At 42.1% G+C, this 20765-nt stretch overlaps 1 protein-coding gene across 1 annotated transcript in view; it reads right to left on the bottom strand.

The window, feature by feature from the left end:
• Positions 1 to 20765, bottom strand: part of FBXO8 (F-box protein 8) — a 57998-nt gene that overhangs the window by 16825 nt on the left and 20408 nt on the right. The window contains exon 3 of the mRNA XM_083170846.1: positions 13953 to 14260. Within this exon, the coding sequence (XP_083026972.1) occupies positions 13953 to 14251 (299 nt within the window). The 5' untranslated portion in view covers positions 14252 to 14260. The remainder of the gene's footprint in view (positions 1 to 13952; positions 14261 to 20765) is intronic.

Raw genomic sequence — 20765 nt, 5'->3', positions numbered from 1 at the left:
CAGTGTGAACAGCCATTCACAGCGTTTTCTGTGTCACCGGCGAATAACGTTCGCCGGTGACACGGGATCGGAGGTGATTGGTGCTGTAAAGTACAGCACCAATCACCGCGGGGTGTAAGGGTGACACTGGTGTCACCCCACCTCACCCCGCCCGCCCCCAAAGGCCGTGATTGGTTCGTCGGACCGACGGACCAATCACAGCCATGGAGGGGGGTTTAAACTAACGGTGACTGCACTGCAGACGCCATTCCGGTCTGGAATAGCGTGCAGTGCGGTCACCGTGCCCAGCTGCCGCCATTTACTGACCAGAACCTTGCTAAATACTTACCTGATCACTGCCTGGATCTTGCTTCTTCTTGTGACATCCTGTGCTGTGTTGTGCTGCTGCGAGTAATTAGATAGAGAGATAGAGAGATAGAGAGGCCTAGTGACAGAGAGTGCTATATTTTGTGCTGCTGCAGTGTAATAGAGTTATACAGTTGTATTCAAAATTATTCAACCCCCAATGCTGTAAAGGGGTTTAGGGACTATAGTGTACATTTGGAATTGTATTCAGAATGAAATCCTACAAGGACGTTTTAAAGAACCAAATGCAACTAAAATGACATCAATTGTTTATATAACACAGTAGTAAATGTTTATTTTGTGGTTTCTTCATTGCCACAATTATTCAACCCCTTAAAGACTACCACTCTGAAGAAGAGAGGTTAATTCTGGTGTTTTCAATCAGGTATTGAAAACACCTGTGGATGTCACCGAGCACCAATCAAGCATAATAAGCACCAATTAGGCAGCTTTAAAATGACTGTGATACTCAGCTCCTTCTAGACATTTACTGGTGTGGTTACAAAGATGGTGAAGTCAAGAGAATGGTCCAGGAAGACAAGAGAAGAGGTGATTTGTCTTCACAGGAAGGGCAATGGCTATAAGAAGATTGCAAAGAAGTTAAACATACCAAGAGACACCATAGGAAGCATCATTCGCAAATTCAAGGCAAAGGGCACTATTGAAATGCTACCTGGTCGTGGAAGAAAGAAGATCCTGACTTTGACTGCTGTGCGCTACCTGAAGCGTAGAGTGGATAAAAGTCCCCGTGTGACTGCTGAGGAACTGAAAAAAGATTTGTCAGATGTGGGTATAGAAGTTTCAGCTCAGACAATAAGGCGCACACTGCGTAATGAAGGTCTCCATGCCAGAACCCCCAGGCGCACCCCCTTGCTGTCTCCCAAGAATAAGAAGAGTCGACTGCAGTATGCCAAAAGTCATGTGGGCAAACCACAAAAGTTGTGGGATAGTGTTCTGTGGACTGATGAAACAAAATTAGAACTGTTTGGGCCCATGGATCAACGCTATGTTTGGAGGAGGAAGAACAAGGCATATGACGAAAAGAACACCTTGCCTACTGTGAAGCATGGCGGAGGGTCAATTATGCTTTGGGGCTGTTTTGCTTCTGCAGGTACAGGGAAGCTTCAGCGTGTACAAGGTACCATGAATTCTCTTCAGTACCAGGAGATATTGGATGAAAATGTGATGCAGTCCGTCACACACCTGAGGCTTGGGAGACGTTGGACCTTTCAACAGGACAATGATCCCAAGCATATCTCCAAGTCCACTAGAGCATGGTTGCAGAGGAAAGGCTGGAACATTTTGGAGTGGCCATCGCAGTCACCAGACTTAAATCCGATTGAGAACCTCTGGTGGGACTTAAAGAAAGCAGTTGCAGTGCGCAAGCCTAAGAATTTGACTGAACTGAAAGCTTTTGCCCATGAAGAATGGGCGGAGATACCCGTAGATCGCTGCAAGACACTTGTGTCAAGCTATGCTTCACGTTTAAAAGCTGTTATAACTGTAAAAGGATGTTGTACTAAGTACTAAGATTGAATGTCACTTGGGGGTTGAATAAAAACTAATAATGATGTGAGCACAGAAAAGACATTTGTGGTTATTTCATTATAAACTTAAGTTTATATTTCTCTGACCTACAAGTGCCTCTTTCATGTAAATGTAAGCAAGATGACTGAATGATCAAAATCAATGTCAAACTGGCCAAAACATTCAATTTCAGTGGGGGTTGAATAATTTTGAATACAACTGTAGATAGAGAGATAGAGAGAGATAGAGAGAGAGATAGAGAGAGATAGAGAGATAGTGACAGATTGTGCTATATATTTTTTATATAACTGACTGCTGCCCCCCTTTTGTGCTGATCAGTATAAATTAACTGATCAGCAACTTTTTGGGGGCGCAGGGTTTTTTTTAGATAGATATACCTGTCAGTGCTGCTGCTGCAGTGTCATAGAGTGATAGATAGTGAGAGATAGAGAGATAGAGAGATAGAGAGAGATAGTGACAGAGAGTGATAGAGACTGCTATATTTTGTGCCTGCTGCCCCCCTTTTGTGCACCCCCAGCAACTTTTTGGGGGTGCAGGGGTTATTTTTCATATATATAACTGTCAGTGCTGCTGCTGCAGTGTCATAGAGTGATAGATAGTGAGAGATAGAGAGATAGAGAGAGATAGTGACAGAGAGTGATAGAGAGTGCTAAATTTTGTGTCTGCTGCCCCCGCCTTTTGTGCTGATCACTATATCTGAGGTGATCAGCAACTTTTTGGGGGTGCAGAGGTTTTTTTTTTTTAATATATACCTGCCAGTTGCACTGTCAGTTGCACCAAAGGTTGTGCACCTGCTGCCACTCACTGGTAATCAGTGTCGCATCACTGATCACCTTTTTTTTTTTGTGGGTGCTGTGGGGTCTTTTTTTAATTTTTTTTTTACACACACTGTGATTTTGTGGGTGTCCTGTGGCCACTGTGCGCTGATCAGTGACGTACATCACTGATCATCTTTTTCGGCACAGGGTTGATCTATTTTTTTTTTTTTTGATCAAATTCCTGTTGCCTTTGAGCGCTGTTCAGTGACGGACGTTACTGACCAACATCTGTGCTCAATTTTTGGTGCAGGACCTTTTTTTTTTTTTTTAACCCCTTCAATTTTTTTTTTTAACCCCTTCAATTTTTTTTTTTTTTTTAACCCCTTCAATTTTTTTTTTTGTATAAAGTATTTTTTTTTTTTCTGCACTACATACACACTACACACTACATACCCCCCGGGTTGAAATAAAGTTTGTACCCCCCCCTACACTATACACGTGTTGAAACATTTCACTACCAGTAACACAAAAATAAAAATGGCATCCCAAATGTCATCCCAAATGTCATCCCAGTCATCCAGAAGAATGTATTCAGCGGAGGAGGCATATGCCATGCTTGCCTCTGACTGACACAGCCAGTGATGCAAGCGGGGAATTTGAAGGATTCGTCTTAAGCTCCTCTTCCTCCTCTGGTGATGAGGGACCCCCTCAAAGACGCCCCCGTAGAGCAGCTGAGACCCACCCCCCAATAATTGATCTCGTATGGACCCCACCACCAGACAATTTTGAGCCCCAGGTTCCTGAGTTTTTGGCCATGCCAGGAATCCAATTTGATTCCACAGGTCTCAGAGAAATTGACTTTCAAATTATTTTTCTCTGATGATTTTATAAATTTAATGGTGGACCAAAGTAATTTATATGCCCAGCAGTTTATTGCTCAAAACCCCACGTCATCATTTGCTAGGTGGACCCCTGTAGATGCAGTAGAGATGATGACGTTTTGGGGTCTGGTGTTTCATATGGGCATAGTAAAAAAGCCAGAAATTAGGCAATATTGGAGTACAGATGTTCTGTACAGCACCCCATTTTACCGTATGGCCATGCCCCGGGCTCGATTTGAGACGATCCTTAAATTTTTGCATTACAACGATAATGCACAGTGCCCACCCAGAGATGATCCCACCTTTGACCGGCTATTCAAAGTCAGGCCGGTCATTGATCATTTCAGTGCCAAATTTGAAGAGATGTACATCCCAGATAAATTCATTTGCATAGACGAGTCCCTTATACATTTTAAAGGAAGGGTTAAATTCCGCCAGTACCTTCCCAGTAAGAGGGCAAGGTATGGCATAAAAATGTATAAGCTGTGTGAAAGCACCTCAGGGTACACTCACAGGTTTAGGATATATGAAGGGAAGGATTCAAGAATTGAACCGCCAGAATGCCCCCCCTCCCTCGTAGGTGTTAGTGGAAAAATTGTCTGGGATTTAGTGCACCCCTTCCTGGATAAAGGTTATCACCTCTATGTGGATAACTTTTACACTAGCATCCCCCTGTTTAAGGCCCTTGGTTCAAGAGGTACAGCAGCTTGCGGTACTGTGCGCAAGAACCAAAGAGGCCTCCCAAAAACGCACATTGCCCAAGTAATGAGAAGGGGTGAAAGCAGGGGAATATGCACCGAAAATATGTTGTTGGTCAAATATAAGGACAAGAGGGATGTCCTTATACTGACAACAATTCACGGAGACAGTACCACCTCCGTCCCTGTACGAGGTACCAGTACCCACACCTCAAAACCTAATTGTATCCTGGATTACAATAGGTACATGGGCGGAGTGGATCTTTCAGATCAGGTACTGAAGCCGTACAGTGCCCTGCGGAAAACAAAAATCTGGTACAAGAAGCTGGCCGTGTATATCATCCAGATGGCACTGTATAACGCTTACGTGCTATTCCGTTCTACCGGCCAGAGGGGGACATTTATGCACTTTCAAGAGGAAGTCATAAAGGGCCTAGTATTTGGGAACCAGCAGGCAGAGGGCCCCAGTACTTCTAGTACTGGCCCCCGTATTGTACCAGGGCAGCATTTTCCGAACGAAATCCCCTCCACTGCAAGAAAGGGCAGGACACAAAAAAGGTGCAAAGTTTGCTATAAAAAGGGAATAAGAAAGAAAACTATTTTCCACTGTGAAACTTGCCCCGACAAACCCGGCCTATGTATAAAGGAGTGTTTTAAAATATACCACACATCTATGGATTATTAGGTTCATCATTTCACCGTGCTTCGGGGGTCTTGCTAATGCCACATAGCACCCACCAACATTCCACCAGAATCTGAGCTGCAAAATCTAAAAATCACTCCTTCCCTTCTGAGTCCTGCCATGCACCCAACTGGTATTTTTTGGTCACATATGAGGCATTGCCATACTCGGGAGAAATTGGGGCACAGATTTTGGGGTGCTTTTTCTCCTTCATACCTTCTGAAAATGAAAAATTTTGAGCCAGAACTGCATTTTTGTGTAAAAAAATGTAATTTTTCATGTTCACTGCCCAGTTGTACCACAATTGGTGAAACCCCTGGGGGTTTGAAATGTACACTATACCCCTAGATGAATTCCCTGAGGGGTGTAGTTTGCAAAATGGGGTCACTTGTGGGGTGGTTCCACTGTATTGGTGCTTTGGGGGTCTTGCTAATGCGACATAGCACCCACCAACATTCCACCAGAATTTGTGCTGCAAAATCCAAATATCACTCCTTCCCTTCTGAGTCCTGCCACTTTTTGGTCACACATGAGGCATTGCCGTACTCGGGAGAAATTGGGGCACAGATTTTGGGGTGCTTTTTCTCCTTCATACCTTCTGAAAATGAAGAATTTTGAGCCAGAACTGCATTTTTGTGTAAAAAAATGTAATTTTTCATTTTCACTGCCCAGTTGTATCAAAATTGGTGAAACCCCTGGGGGTTTGAAATGTACACTATACCCCTAGATGAATTCCCTGAGGGGTGTAGTTTGCAAAATGGGGTCACTTGTGGGGGGGTTCCACTGTATTGGTGCTTTGGGGGTCTTGCTAATGCGACATAGCACCCACCAACATTCCACCACCAAAAATCACTCCTTCCCTTCTGAGTCCTGCCATGCACCCAACTGGTATTTTTTGGTCACATATGAGGCATTGCCATACTCGGGAGAAATTGGGGCACAGATTTTGGGGTGCTTTTTCTCCTTCATACCTTATGAAAATGAAAAATTTTGAGCCAGAACTGCATTTTTGTGTAAAAAAATGTAATTTTTCATTTTCACTGCCCAGTTGTATCAAAATTGGTGAAACCCCTGGGGGTTTGAAATGTACACTATACCCCTAGATGAATTCCCTGAGGGGTGTAGTTTGCAAAATGGGGTCACTTGTGGGGGGGTTCCACTGTATTGGTGCTTGGGGGGTCTTGCTAATGCAACATAGCACCCACCAACATTCCACCAGAATCTGAGCTGCAAAATCCAAAAATCACTCCTTCCTTTCTGAGTCCTGCCATGCACCCAAATGGTATTTTTTGGTCACATGTGAGGCATTGCCGTACTCGGGAGAAATTGGGGCACAGATTTTGGGGTGCTTTGTCTCCTTCATACCTTCTGAAAATGAAAAATTTTGAGCCAGAACTGCATTTTTGTGTAAAAAAAATGTAATTTTTCATTTTCACTGCCCAGTTGTATCAAAATTGGTGAAACCCCTGGGGGTTTGAAATGTACACTATACCCCTAGATGAATTCCCTGAGGGGTGTAGTTTGCAAAATGGGGTCACTTGTGGGGGGGTTCCACTGTATTGGTGCTTTGGGGGTCTTGCTAATGCGACATAGCACCCACCAACATTCCACCACCAAAAATCACTCCTTCCCTTCTGAGTCCTGCCATGCACCCAACTGGTATTTTTTGGTCACATATGAGGCATTGCCATACTCGGGAGAAATTGGGGCACAGATTTTGGGGTGCTTTTTCTCCTTCATACCTTATGAAAATGAAAAATTTTGAGCCAGAACTGCATTTTTGTGTAAAAAAATGTAATTTTTCATTTTCACTGCCCAGTTGTATCAAAATTGGTGAAACCCCTGGGGGTTTGAAATGTACACTATACCCCTAGATGAATTCCCTGAGGGGTGTAGTTTGCAAAATGGGGTCACTTGTGGGGGGGTTCCACTGTATTGGTGCTTGGGGGGTCTTGCGAATGCAACATAGCACCCACCAACATTCCACCAGAATCTGAGCTGCAAAATCCAAAAATCACTCCTTCCTTTCGGAGTCCTGCCATGCACCCAAATGGTATTTTTTGGTCACATGTGAGGCATTGCCGTACTCGGGAGAAATTGGGGCACAGATTTTGGGGTGCTTTGTCTCCTTCATTCCTTGTGAAAATGAAAAATTTTGAGCCAGAACTGCATTTTTGTGTAAAAAATGTAATTTTGCATTTGCACAGCCCAGTTGTATCAAAATTGGTGAAACCCCTGGGGGTTTCAAATGTACACTATACCCCTAGATGAATTCCCTGAGGGGTGTAGTTTGCAAAATGGGGTCACTTGTGGGGGGGTTCCACTGTATTGGTGCTTGGGGGGTCTTGCTAATGCGACATAGCACCCACCAAAATTCCACCAGAATCTGAGCTGCAAAATCCAAAAATCACTCCTTCCCTTCTGAGTCCTGCCATGCACCCAAATGGTATTTTTTGGTCACATGTGAGGCATTGCCGTACTCGGGAGAAATTGGGGCACAGATTTTGGGGTGCTTTTTCTCTTTCATACCTTCTGAAAATGAAAAATTTTGAGCCAGAACTGCATTTTTGTGTAAAAAAAATGTAATTTTTCATTTTCACTGCCCAGTTGTATCAAAATTGGTGAAACCCCTAGGGGTTTGAAATGTACACTATACCCCTAGATGAATTCCCTGAGGGGTGTAGTTTGCAAAATGGGGTCACTTGTGGGGGGGTTCCACTGTATTGGTGCTTTGGGGGTCTTGCTAATGCGACATAGCACCCACCAACATTCCACCACCAAAAATCACTCCTTCCCTTCTGAGTCCTGCCATGCACCCAACTGGTATTTTTTGGTCACATATGAGGCATTGCCATACTCGGGAGAAATTGGGGCACAGATTTTGGGGTGCTTTTTCTCCTTCATACCTTATGAAAATGAAAAATTTTGAGCCAGAACTGCATTTTTGTGTAAAAAAATGTAATTTTTCATTTTCACTGCCCAGTTGTATCAAAATTGGTGAAACCCCTGGGGGTTTGAAATGTACACTATACCCCTAGATGAATTCCCTGAGGGGTGTAGTTTGCAAAATGGGGTCACTTGTGGGGGGGTTCCACTGTATTGGTGCTTGGGGGGTCTTGCGAATGCAACATAGCACCCACCAACATTCCACCAGAATCTGAGCTGCAAAATCCAAAAATCACTCCTTCCTTTCGGAGTCCTGCCATGCACCCAAATGGTATTTTTTGGTCACATGTGAGGCATTGCCGTACTCGGGAGAAATTGGGGCACAGATTTTGGGGTGCTTTGTCTCCTTCATTCCTTGTGAAAATGAAAAATTTTGAGCCAGAACTGCATTTTTGTGTAAAAAATGTAATTTTGCATTTGCACAGCCCAGTTGTATCAAAATTGGTGAAACCCCTGGGGGTTTCAAATGTACACTATACCCCTAGATGAATTCCCTGAGGGGTGTAGTTTGCAAAATGGGGTCACTTGTGGGGGGGTTCCACTGTATTGGTGCTTGGGGGGTCTTGCTAATGCGACATAGCACCCACCAAAATTCCACCAGAATCTGAGCTGCAAAATCCAAAAATCACTCCTTCCCTTCTGAGTCCTGCCATGCACCCAAATGGTATTTTTTGGTCACATGTGAGGCATTGCCGTACTCGGGAGAAATTGGGGCACAGATTTTGGGGTGCTTTTTCTCTTTCATACCTTCTGAAAATGAAAAATTTTGAGCCAGAACTGCATTTTTGTGTAAAAAAAATGTAATTTTTCATTTTCACTGCCCAGTTGTATCAAAATTGGTGAAACCCCTAGGGGTTTGAAATGTACACTATACCCCTAGATGAATTCCCTGAGGGGTGTAGTTTGCAAAATGGGGTCACTTGTGGGGGGGTTCCACTGTATTGGTGCTTTGGGGGTCTTGCTAATGCGACATAGCACCCACCAACATTCCACCACCAAAAATCACTCCTTCCCTTCTGAGTCCTGCCATGCACCCAACTGGTATTTTTTGGTCACATATGAGGCATTGCCATACTCGGGAGAAATTGGGGCACAGATTTTGGGGTGCTTTTTCTCCTTCATACCTTATGAAAATGAAAAATTTTGAGCCAGAACTGCATTTTTGTGTAAAAAAATGTAATTTTTCATTTTCACTGCCCAGTTGTATCAAAATTGGTGAAACCCCTGGGGGTTTGAAATGTACACTATACCCCTAGATGAATTCCCTGAGGGGTGTAGTTTGCAAAATGGGGTCACTTGTGGGGGGGTTCCACTGTATTGGTGCTTTGGGGGTCTTGCTAATGCGACATAGCACCCACCAACATTCCACCACCAAAAATCACTCCTTCCCTTCTGAGTCCTGCCATGCACCCAACTGGTATTTTTTGGTCACATATGAGGCATTGCCATACTCGGGAGAAATTGGGGCACAGATTTTGGGGTGCTTTTTCTCCTTCATACCTTCTGAAAATGAAAAATTTTGAGCCAGAACTGCATTTTTGTGTAAAAAATTTAATTTTTCATTTTCACTGCCCAGTTGTACCACAATTGGTGAAACCCCTGGGGGTTTGAAATGTACACTATACCCCTAGATGAATTCCCTGAGGGGTGTAGTTTGCAAAATGGGGTCACTTGTGGGGGGGGTTCCTAAATTTTAGCATCTTATGTTGCCTAGAAACCTACATGGTGCCTAAAAAATAATCTCATAAAAAGGAGGCTCCAAAATCAAGTAGGTGCTCCTTCTATTATGAAGCCTGTGGTTTGGTCAACGTGCACACTAGGGCCACATATAGGATATTTATGAAAACAAAAGAATTGGGGGAATCAATTTGTAGTCACATTTCTCTAGTAAAATGTACTGTGTTCCTTAGAAAAATGTATTAAAATTGCAAATCTGCAAAAAAAATGAAATTTTGAAATTTCACCTACACTTTGTTTTAATTCCTGTGAAACACCTAAAGGGTTAACAAACTTCCAAAATGCTGTTTTGAATACTGTGAGGGGTGCAGTTTTTGAAATGGTATCATTTATGGGGGTGTCTCACATACAAGTCCCTCAAAGTCACATCAGAACTGAACTGGTCCCTAAAAAAATCAGTGTTTGAAATTTTCTTGAAAATTTGAGAATTTGATATTCATATTGTAAGCCTCCTAGTGTCCAAAAAAATTAAAAGGAAGTTGAAATAATGATGGAAACATAAAGTAGACATATGGTCTATGTTAGTTATTAACTATTTTGAGTGGTATGATTATTTGTCTCACAAGCAGAAAATTTAACATTTTGCAAATTGCTAAATTTTTCATTTTTTTACGACATTTTGGTATTTTTCACAAAAAAAAACAGACTGTATCGACCCAAATTTACCACTAATTTGAAGTACAATGTGTCACGAAAAAACAATCTCAAAATCACTGGGATAAGTAAAAGCAAAAAAAAGTTATCACCACTTAAGTGATACATGTCAGATTTGAAAAAAAGGGCTCTGTCAGGAACGCAAAAACTGGTTCTGTCAGGAAGGGGTTAAAGCAGCTTTACATATCTAGATTAATTTATCCTTTATTTATATGGAGCCACAAGGGATCCACAGCAACAAATTACGGTTTATGTAAGAGAAGGAGAAGCCCATGTGGGAAGAGGGTATAGAAATCCTATCAAACTGTTTCATGTCTGCACAGACAAAACAAGTGGTGGCTATAAAGACAAGTGCAAAGGTAAAATATAGTGTTGCCATATCCTTTTTTTGCATTTTCTAAAACCACAATAAAAACAAAAAAGGTGCAGATAGAACGGATTGCTATGTCTTTGTGAAAAATAGGTATCTCAAATAAAATATGGGCCCTAAAAAGTGAAGAAAACGAGACGAATACTCCCCTGTTCAAGTCTTCAATCCTGATGTCTCTCCTCACTTCCCTTTAATCGATGCCTGTAAATGCAATGATATGAGAGAGAGAGAGAGAGAGAACACACAACTGCCCTCGTGTAATATTGCTAGGTTGTGGGACCAATAAATTGGTTATTCTGTGCCAACAATCCAAGATATTAGAAGGCCTATTTTTCGGGGGTTGCCCCCTTTAAGAAACACTCACAATATATATATATAATATATACAGGCATGTATCACATCTTATGAAGTGTATCTTAATTCCGTGATATAGGATAATGTTGCGGGGTTGAATACCCCTAATCCAATTACTCACTCAGAAACGGATTCAAATCGCCTGTCAGATGGGTCTTTACTCCTCGTTCTCCTCCTCCCTTTTACCAAAATGATAGTTCGGCAACTGACAGGACTGATTCCACAAAGGTGAAAAAGATCCAGGGAAGGATCGAAACGCGTTGGTGGATTCTCTCTTTGCATACTACCCCTAGGGACCAGCAAACTGGTAGGACGGAAAAGCCTGGATTTGAATGTGATCAGAGTAACGGGGCCCCTTTCTGTTCACACATATTACAACATCATCTCCAGGTCTGACCGGTCCTACACAGTGGGGCGGCTCTAAGGTGGATTTCACAGGAGGATATTTTTGTTAATAAAGGTTACTGTTTTAAATAAGTACCTTTGTGGAATCAGTCCTGTCAGTTGCCAAACTATCGTTTTGGTAAAAGTGAGGAGGAGAACGAGGAGTAAAGACCCACCTGACAGGCGATTTGAATCAGTTTCTGAGTGAGTAATTGGATTAGGGGTATTCAACCCCGCAACATTATTCTATATCACGGAATTAAGATACACTTCATATGATGTGATACATGCGTCTATATATTATATATATTGTGAGTGTTTCTCAAAGGGGACAACCCCCGAAAAATAGGCCTTCTAATATCTTGGATTGTTAGCACAGAATAACCAATTTATTGGTCCCACAAACTAGCAATATTACACGAGGGCAGTTGTTCTCTCTCTCTCTCTTATCATTGCATGTACTGGCATCGATTAAAGGGAAGTGAGGAGAGACATCAGGATTGAACACTTGAACAGGGGAGTATTAGTCTCTTTTTCTTCACTTTTTAGCGCCCATATTTTATTTGAGATACCTATTTTTCACAAAGTCTTACAATATAGGGATAGTTTGGTGGTATTCCTCATCGCAAAAGAATACAGGCAGCTTTTTGCGCAGACAAGTAGAACCCTATTACCTAAAAATAGGTTGAACTAGATGGACGCAAGTCTTTTTTCAGCCTTACCTACTTTGTAACTATGTAAAAATAGGATTGCTATGTCTGCCTTTATCTCATATCGCAGTTGTCAAGAATATCCCCCATTTTCTCAGCCAGTCGTTTCACTGAAAGCGGAAATGCATAACTATTGCTTGCTGCTAGCCCTCGTTGGAATCCACTTCCGAGCCACTACTCACTTGTTTTGTGCACAATTAGTTTCTTTATGATTAAAAGGAACAGAAGTTTTAATATGATCATAAAATTTAAGGCACAAGTCTAATGTAGGGTACACACCAGAATGATTTGGCCCAAAACGACCTGATTTAGATACAATCTCGACCGATTGCTCTATTAAAAAAACTCTCTGAGGTAACCGCTAATGCTTACAGCAGGAAGGGAAACGCGCAAGAGCTGAAATCACCCATCTTTTTTCTGCATGCTAAGGGGGGTATGCAATCTGGGATAATGGCTGTCGAACCCCGCCGACAGAAGTGATCCTGGCCAGTTTGAATGTCCCGCCTGCCGATGGGTGCAAAGGGGGCGTGGCCGCGAAAACGGCCTTGGATTGTCGATCTGCGGCCCGGATAACGACAATCCACAGCCGTTATCGGCAGAACGGGCCCAACAGCTTCTGAAGTCAGGCCCATTCTGCCGTGATCCCGCATCAATGCTGTCGTTAATGACAGCATGAAATAGTCAGCCTCCACTATATCCTACATCGGAAATAGCGGCGGCACATTGCATACCCCCCTAAGAGTGACATCCTGTACCTGCAGAAATTTGCATATCAGCAGTTGGTGTTATACTCAGGATAAAGTTGCCCACTGAGGACATTCAGCGTCAGCAACTGGGAGGCACAAGGGAACATCTACTCCACTGCATCTCTGCAAGGTATTTCTGTCTGGCCAGACATGAACTGAAAATATATGCACAGCAAGGTAACTCTATGGAAAATTGCTAATAACTGTGTATACAAAATGCATTAAGCCACTAATCCTAATAAACCATACAAGGATAAGCTTGTCACCCCTGTGACTGTATGGAACTGCTTAGAAACATCTTGTGCATTAAAACCCACTAACCAATGTTACTAAACCATGGGTTATTTAGCTTGTACTAACGGCTTTTTATAAACATTACTAATACATATGCATTAAGGGGTCTATATCCAAAAATTATATTAATAGATTAGATGTGATTGTTGTTTTTTTATAGGCTATCTTGCTATGTTTTTAATGATTTTTATGATTGCGGCCACAAATCAGCATTAGAGCTTATCATTAAAATGGTTTTGTTTTATGCTCAAACATTTAACTGTTAAAATAGTATCCAATTCTGCACAGTTTTGTTCTTTCCACAGCTCTCATTGGCATCCACTGCTGAGCCACTACTCACTTGTTTTGTGCACAATTAGTTCATTATCTGCCTTGTTCTGGTGTGTACCCAGCATTAGCCTCTTGTATATCCATTCCAAATATAGCAACATTCTGTCCTCTGCAGTATTTCAACATACATACATACATACATAGATGAGTGTACTACCAGTAAAAGCAAGCACTATGACAGAAAGAAGACATGCTACTCCTAATCTCATCAAGGGTACAGTAGTAATGTATACAATTAAAGTAAAACTACACACTAATTATAGGAAAGTAAAAGCTGATTTCTTGGTAACACCCAGGCTGCCAGGCCCACTAATACAGTAGAATACACAGCAGCCAGAAAGGGAGGGTGCGTGAGTGCTAGTAAATCTTATCAGTCATAGGAATACCGCCCATTCATTTGTGAAAAATGTAATCAGTTATAGAATTGATTAGTATATGCCAAATCCTGTGCTATGGTTTAATTTCCCCATTCCCACTCTTACTGTGGCTCGATGGTCTATAGATTAAATACTTACCCTTGCCAAAGCAATTCATCATTCGCTAGGTCTTGCCATACACATGATGCCAGGCACAAGTCAGTTGCATTGAGATAGGATAAAATAGTAAGGCTTAGCTCTGGTGGCAGCATTTCAAGATTAATAAATCCTTGTTCATCCTTTGCTTTTCGAGCTTTCAGTAGGTGATAAAGGTCTATGCCACCCTGCGTGTGTCGCCGGTGGTTCAGATTGTCATTATCTGCGGACAGGTAACTCTGGTCAATGTATCCTTGTTGAAATTGCTGATTTCTTGCAACTCTCCAAAGACCTTGACCCATCTGTGAATCCTGCAAATACAATTTTAAGAATTATTATTACAAAACAGTAATAAATTTCACCATTAACTAGATTATTTCCTAAACAATTTAAAATTAAATAAAAATGTCAGTAATTAATACTTTTTTTGCTTTTACAGAGCATGACTAGATTTGCCAAAACACTGCATGAGTTAAGGTGGCCATATACTTCAAGATTTTCTGTTCAACCATCTGCTGGTTGGAACAAAATTCTTGTAAAGTATGATAGCAAATGACAACTAAACGTTGGCTCTTCAGCACTAGAATAAAAATTGGTAAGACAAATTGGCTAAATCCGCTTGATTTAACAAAGTTGTCTGAACATTTGTTTTCGTCAGTTTTCCATTGTTTGGGACCAAACAACTGCCAACTATACATTACCAGTGAATGGGCGAATTTGCAGCCGTTTTTGCCCATGCAGATTCGCACCCCCCCCCCCCCCCAAAAAAAAAACCTAACAAGTAAAACCCAGTGAAATGGCATGAAATAAGAAACAGCCCCTGTACAGTGTGTGAAAGTAGGGTACTTGTTTCCTAGCACGGCGCCCGTCATGGTACATCACATGCCTTAAGTTAAGGTACTTAAGGTACTGCGTGGCGAGCGCAGCAAGCCCGCGAGGGGCGGCGGTACGCATCCTCCGACCTTTTCATACCCCTACTATCCACGTCGGTGTGTAGAATAAAAAAAGTGTGGCGAGCGCAGCGAGCCACCGAGCCCGAAGCGTGGCGAGCGGACGCGGATACCTGTGAAGCCCGCGATACCTGTGAAGGTATCCGTGTCCGCTCGCCACGCTTCGGGCTCGGTGGCTCGCTGCGCTCGCCACACTTTCTATTCTCAACTCCACGCCGACGTGAATAGTAGGGGTATGAAAAGGTCGGAGGACGCATACCGACGCGCTCGCCATGCTTCGGGTTGGCGTTAAAATTGGGGCCATTTAAAACATCAGGGGAGGTTTCTATACAAAGGGGGTGTTTTTGGGCATTTCACATTAAAATCAATGGAAAATCGTGTCGATCGCATAGCATGCGATTTGGTTGGCATGCGATCAACGTGATTTTTTCCGACGCAATGCTCACAATCAAAATTGGTGGCGCCATGCTAGGAAACAGGTACCAAAAGTAGTAGCTACCTAGGTAGAACTAGCTGGCGCTGCCTGGGGTGGTTTGCCAAGAGCAGCCACTTGTTGGTGGGGTAGGCAGTACCACACTAAGAACAGAATATTTTAAATACAAAAGAAGTGGCGCTTTGTTGATAAAAATATGTAAAATACGATATTTATTATATATTGGAATTAAACACGTACTGCAGGGGTTCCCAATCTTTTTCTAATCAAGGCACCCTAGAGTATCAGAATTTTTCCAAAGGCACCCCCAGGCCCCAAAAAATATATATCAAATTAAGTAGATTGTGTTTATATGTGCTTCTTAGGTTCAGTTATGTGGTAAAGGGCAGGATTTGGTTCCCATTGTACACATTTTATGATTGGCAGCCACCAGCACTGGTTTTGTCCAGAAATAATTGATCATAAATAATTTGAATTTGTCCTGGGCGACCAACCCGAGGCACCCCTGCAAGCGTCTCGAGGCACCCCAGGGAGCCACGGCACACAGTTTGGGAACCACTGACGTACTGACAGAACACACATATAAACATAGGTACCAATAACAAATGTTATAAAATAGGTATGATAAGGACTCAGACTAAAGGGAGTTTAAGATATTGCAATCAGTGTCCCGTACCTGTTAGGCCGCCCAGGTATGGAGGGGAACATTTTTTATTTGTAGAGACAGTAGAGTGGCACAATACTGTATTTGTAATGTGAGCCCACAGCAAGTGGATATGTACCCAATACTGCTAGAGGCTTATAATCCTGTTGGATAGCATTGCAGCAGTCGTCCTTAATATTTGCGGTCCAGTGCCTGGCTGGGCACAATTGTAGTCCAAGATGGCAAGGTGGGTATTTCTTGTAATCCAAGTGGAAATGGGAGTTGGCAGTGAACTATACCATATACAATGTGGGCTTGTCGGTTTGGATTGAAGTGAACCGAGTAAATAACAGGCTGATCTGGGTCATTTGCAGTTTGTAAATATAGGGTTAAAGTCTGGCCCAATAGCTCCTGACACGTTTCGCTGTTTGCAGTACAGCAAACAGTACGGGTTTAATTCCAATATATAATAAATATTGTATTTACATCTTTTCATGAAACAAAGCGCCACTTCTTTTGTTTTTAAAAACTTCTTGTACAGTGTGTTCTGGTACAGAATATCACACCTTGAGGTTTAACCAATGGCAGGCATGTTGACAAATATTTTGATGATGGAAAGATGGAGGGGGCACATAGACCTCTGGGTGAAGGAATTAGTCCATGGGATGATAAAAAAAAAAAAAAAAAAAAAAAAAAAGCTTCCCACTTGTGTATGACTGAAAAAAGTCATGACCTGTCCCCAACTCACCTAGACCAGTGCAACGGAATCACTGACCCTGGAAGCAGCATTCACTCTTAATACTAGAGAGCATATTTTTACCCACATGTGGTGAGGGGCAATATAATGTATATACTGTACCATTCTGGACAATCAGATATTCAATGGGCATCCAAAGATTCAAGAGTCATGGTTATGGCCGTACAATTGTATCATGGGCATCATACCCTAACACTGTCTCGCTCTAAAGAGCACCAACTCTTTTTTTCATCTGGCCGCAATCACTTATTATTTTCTTATCACACATTATGACACCGCACACCACCCAGGTGGTTTAGCAATATTCTCATGCTTTTTGCAAATTACTTTCATTTATCATGCTGCCAATTAGACCAGTGTGTCCCACAGTGAATAAATAGTTTAGAAGTCAATATTCTGCTATATCATGATGTCCATCAGTTTATACATAGCATGGATGTTGTATGCAGCTGATGGGTTGTTTTCGAGAGGCACTTCACATCCTTCAATCCATAAGACATAGGATGGGCATGTAGAGGGCCTGACGGCAAACGAGATACACATGGAAAAGCTTAACGGTGCAAACTGAGTGGTTAATTACGATGGGACCCTAATTTTTTTTATGATGGGATTAGGTATGAAAGGATCGAGTCCTGTGACATCTTGGCCTAGAGTCTGGATATCTGGCCTAGAGATATTAACTGGATATCTTGCCAGTAACCTGTGATATGACCTTAACCCAGGGCTGGGCAACACTGGCCCTCCAGATGTTGATGAACTACACATCCCAGCATGCCTTGCATCAGTTTCAGTATGGCCACATAGCAAAACTAATGCAAAGCATCCTGGGATGTGTAGTTCACTAACATCTGGAGGGCCGGTGTTGCCCGGCCCTGCCTTAACCAGTACAGGACCGAATAAAGCAACCTAAGAGGAAGCATTTCCAGGACTTTTCATTGATGCACCATATGCCCAGCATGTCGACTGTTACTATGTTGAAGTTCATCATGTCTACCCAGATGATAAGTTGACATGATGAACTGAAAATCGTCCTGGTGGTCTAGTGGTCTCTTATCTTCTACTAGCAGCAGCGGCAAATCCAAAACCTTCTTCCGGATCCCAGCGGTACTGTGACAGTACTTTCTTGAGCAGATATCCGATACTGCAAAGTATTTCTCTCCCAATTCTTAATTCTAATAACTACCCCAGCCCTCCCCCTGGTTAACCCCATTTCAACCCCCACCCCCTTTCCCACGCAGCCTAGCCCTCCTGGAAGTGCCTGTCGACATCCAGAAATGGTTGCCATATCACATAACATTTTAGAGATCAGCAGTTTGAGAATGTTCACCTGGTATATGATGACAGTTTGAACCATGTCTATGTTCCAACATCAATATTGTAGGGTCATCATTATTAACGTTGACAGAGTTACTTTGGCCACTTTCAGGATACAGCCTGCCTAACCAGAGCTAATGGAAAAGATGGATAACATAACATGGTTCACCTTCTGCTTAAACGAAGAAGCATCAAGAAGCTTTGGGAAAAAATACCAGTAAATCCAGCACTTGGCGTAATGCGTAAACTAAGACATTCTGCCTCATCCCCATTCTGCCTCATCCCTAAACTGCGAAGAAAGCTCTACAACAAAATCTGGCACCATTTTTTCATGACATTCAGAGACCTCTACACAGACTACAAAACCTTGAGCACAAGTTGGATCCTCTTTTGGGGATGCCATGCAACCAGATTCAACTGACCTACAAAATTCCTGGGATTTAAACACCAGCTGACCAATTTGAGCAATAGTGTCAGCCATGAACCTGGCTGCCATTGGTTGAGTCCCCACAGATAGTTGTACCACTAGCGTTTTAGAGTGGCAGCTGGTACAGATAGCACCTTTAATAGGATTCCCCCCTGCCCAGCCTATAATCTCATATTAGAAATGGGAGAACAGGAGAATATCCAGCAAGCACAGAAAAAATGGTCAGCAGAACATGAATTTAGAGAAATGAAAGCAAACATGCAGGATAGCCCAACAAATCTGAGGAAACTAACAACTATGATGGTTAATGAAGATTATTAAGAGAAAGCCCAAATGTTTAATATCTGCTTTGTTTTTTTGCATCTGACATAGTCCTTTATGGGTCTAGTGGTCCTGAATTACACAGTAAGGCAAGCAGGTATGTATAGGCTTTTATTCCTTTGGACTTGAAATATAAAATGATGTAGCATTCAGTGTTTGTTTTTTTTTAAATGCGTACGGAGATTGCCTGGTGAAGGTCAGTAGAGTAGAGTAAAGCTATATACACACACACACACACACACACACACACACACACACATCTAAAGATGTATCTGTCAAGTCTTTCTGGTGGGGAAAATAAATCTAGTAATGTATGGGAGCAAATGACAATAATTTCCTCCTAAATGGTGGAAAAAGGGACAAAAATGATTGTTTGGATACATATGAAAAATAAAATAATGAATGTCCCCTAAATATCTATTAGGGGGGGGGGTGCATTTAAAAATAAAGTGGACTTCCCTTTTAAATAGATATGGACTACACAGAAAAGAATGGTTCAGCAATATGCTCTTCTGTGTCTACATGGAGTTCATCTTGCAGAAAATGCTTGATGTCAAGTATAAATATTTAAAGACTGTGTTCCAGAAAGTAAACTTTAAAGAATACTCTCAGTTGAAGAAAAAGTCTTTGAAGAATCCGAAAAAATAAGATTGCACAAGATTTTGAATTTCTTAAAAATAATATTCATGTTAGATATTATTTTGCATCCAATAATAGACTGATCTGCATAACAATTATCGGTAATAATGTAATATCTGGACTCCCGTTTTTCTTATGAGACCGCGTCCGCTCGCCACGCTTCGGGCACTGTGGCTCGCCACACTATATAAAATCAACTCCATGCGTAGTTGGATAGTAGGGGTATGAAAAAATGGGGTGCATTTAACATGGGAGTCCAGATAATACATAAGTACCCAATTATCACTATTCTGCAGATAGTAGGACACTCATTAAAGACTATAATGAAAAACAATATGATCAAATAATGGAGCTGATCACTAAATAGGGTTATTCCGATCCGGATGCTGTTCCCTCGTACATAACAAAGTACAGATGTCTGGTATGCATAAGCAGGACAATTGCTGCGCAAATGGGTCCTGTGATGAAGCACACTGACCGGCTTTAGGGTGCCAATCAAAGGGGTAATGCTGGGCACCCCCCCCCAAATAAAAAAATTCAGTTAAAAAGTTTCTTGTTATTGGACACTTGTTATGTCCATGTGACAATAGATTTTTAAATCCGACTGCAATATCCAGATAGATTTATAGGGGTAAATTTACTAAAGCGTTTGAAAGTGAAAGGAGAGGTTTCCCATAGCAACCAATCAGAGTATGTCTATCATTTCTCTATTGCATCCTAGAAAATGATAGACAGAATCTGATTGGTTGCTATAGGCAACATCCACCCTTTTCAATTTGAAAGCTTTATTAAGTTTACTCTACACTTGTGGCTGTAATTTTAGCTGAATATAATGTTTCAGACAGTCGCATTTGCGTATCAAATTAATCAGTGCAAATTCATCAAGTGGTTTTGTCAAATCATGTTGAAAATAAACCGCAAATTGTGGTGCAAAAGAGGAGTCGCTCGGGACCTGGCGTGCTGGAAAGTGCTGTTTGTGTCAAGGTAAACAAAGTTGCTGAGCATGTGAGGACACCAACCACCAATGTCTGCATCTAACTGTGCAATGTATATCTGGTGCACAAACAACTTTATGTGTATTGTCACATTGCTAACAAGCAGGCCCTAGGTGCCCACCAAAGACCCTTCAGGGCCCAACAGGTCTATGGCCAGACCCCATATAATCCAGCCTGCCCTAGATCCAATCCCAAAGGCTGCCTTCTAGTCAAATGTTTTACAGAGGCACATTAATGGGGCTCAGACCACTATTCATTTCACAATTACTGGCCCTAACCTCAGTTACTTTTCCAGAGGATCACCGGTCGACAACAGTCATAGGGGGGTATTCAATGT

The sequence above is a fragment of the Crinia signifera genome, chromosome 1 (genome assembly GCF_055691185.1).
Source record: "Crinia signifera chromosome 1, ASM5569118v1, whole genome shotgun sequence".
Lineage (NCBI taxonomy): Eukaryota > Metazoa > Chordata > Amphibia > Anura > Myobatrachidae > Crinia > Crinia signifera.
The sequence above is the reverse complement of the archived record's forward strand: the minus strand, read 5'-3'. Positions and strand labels throughout refer to the sequence as shown.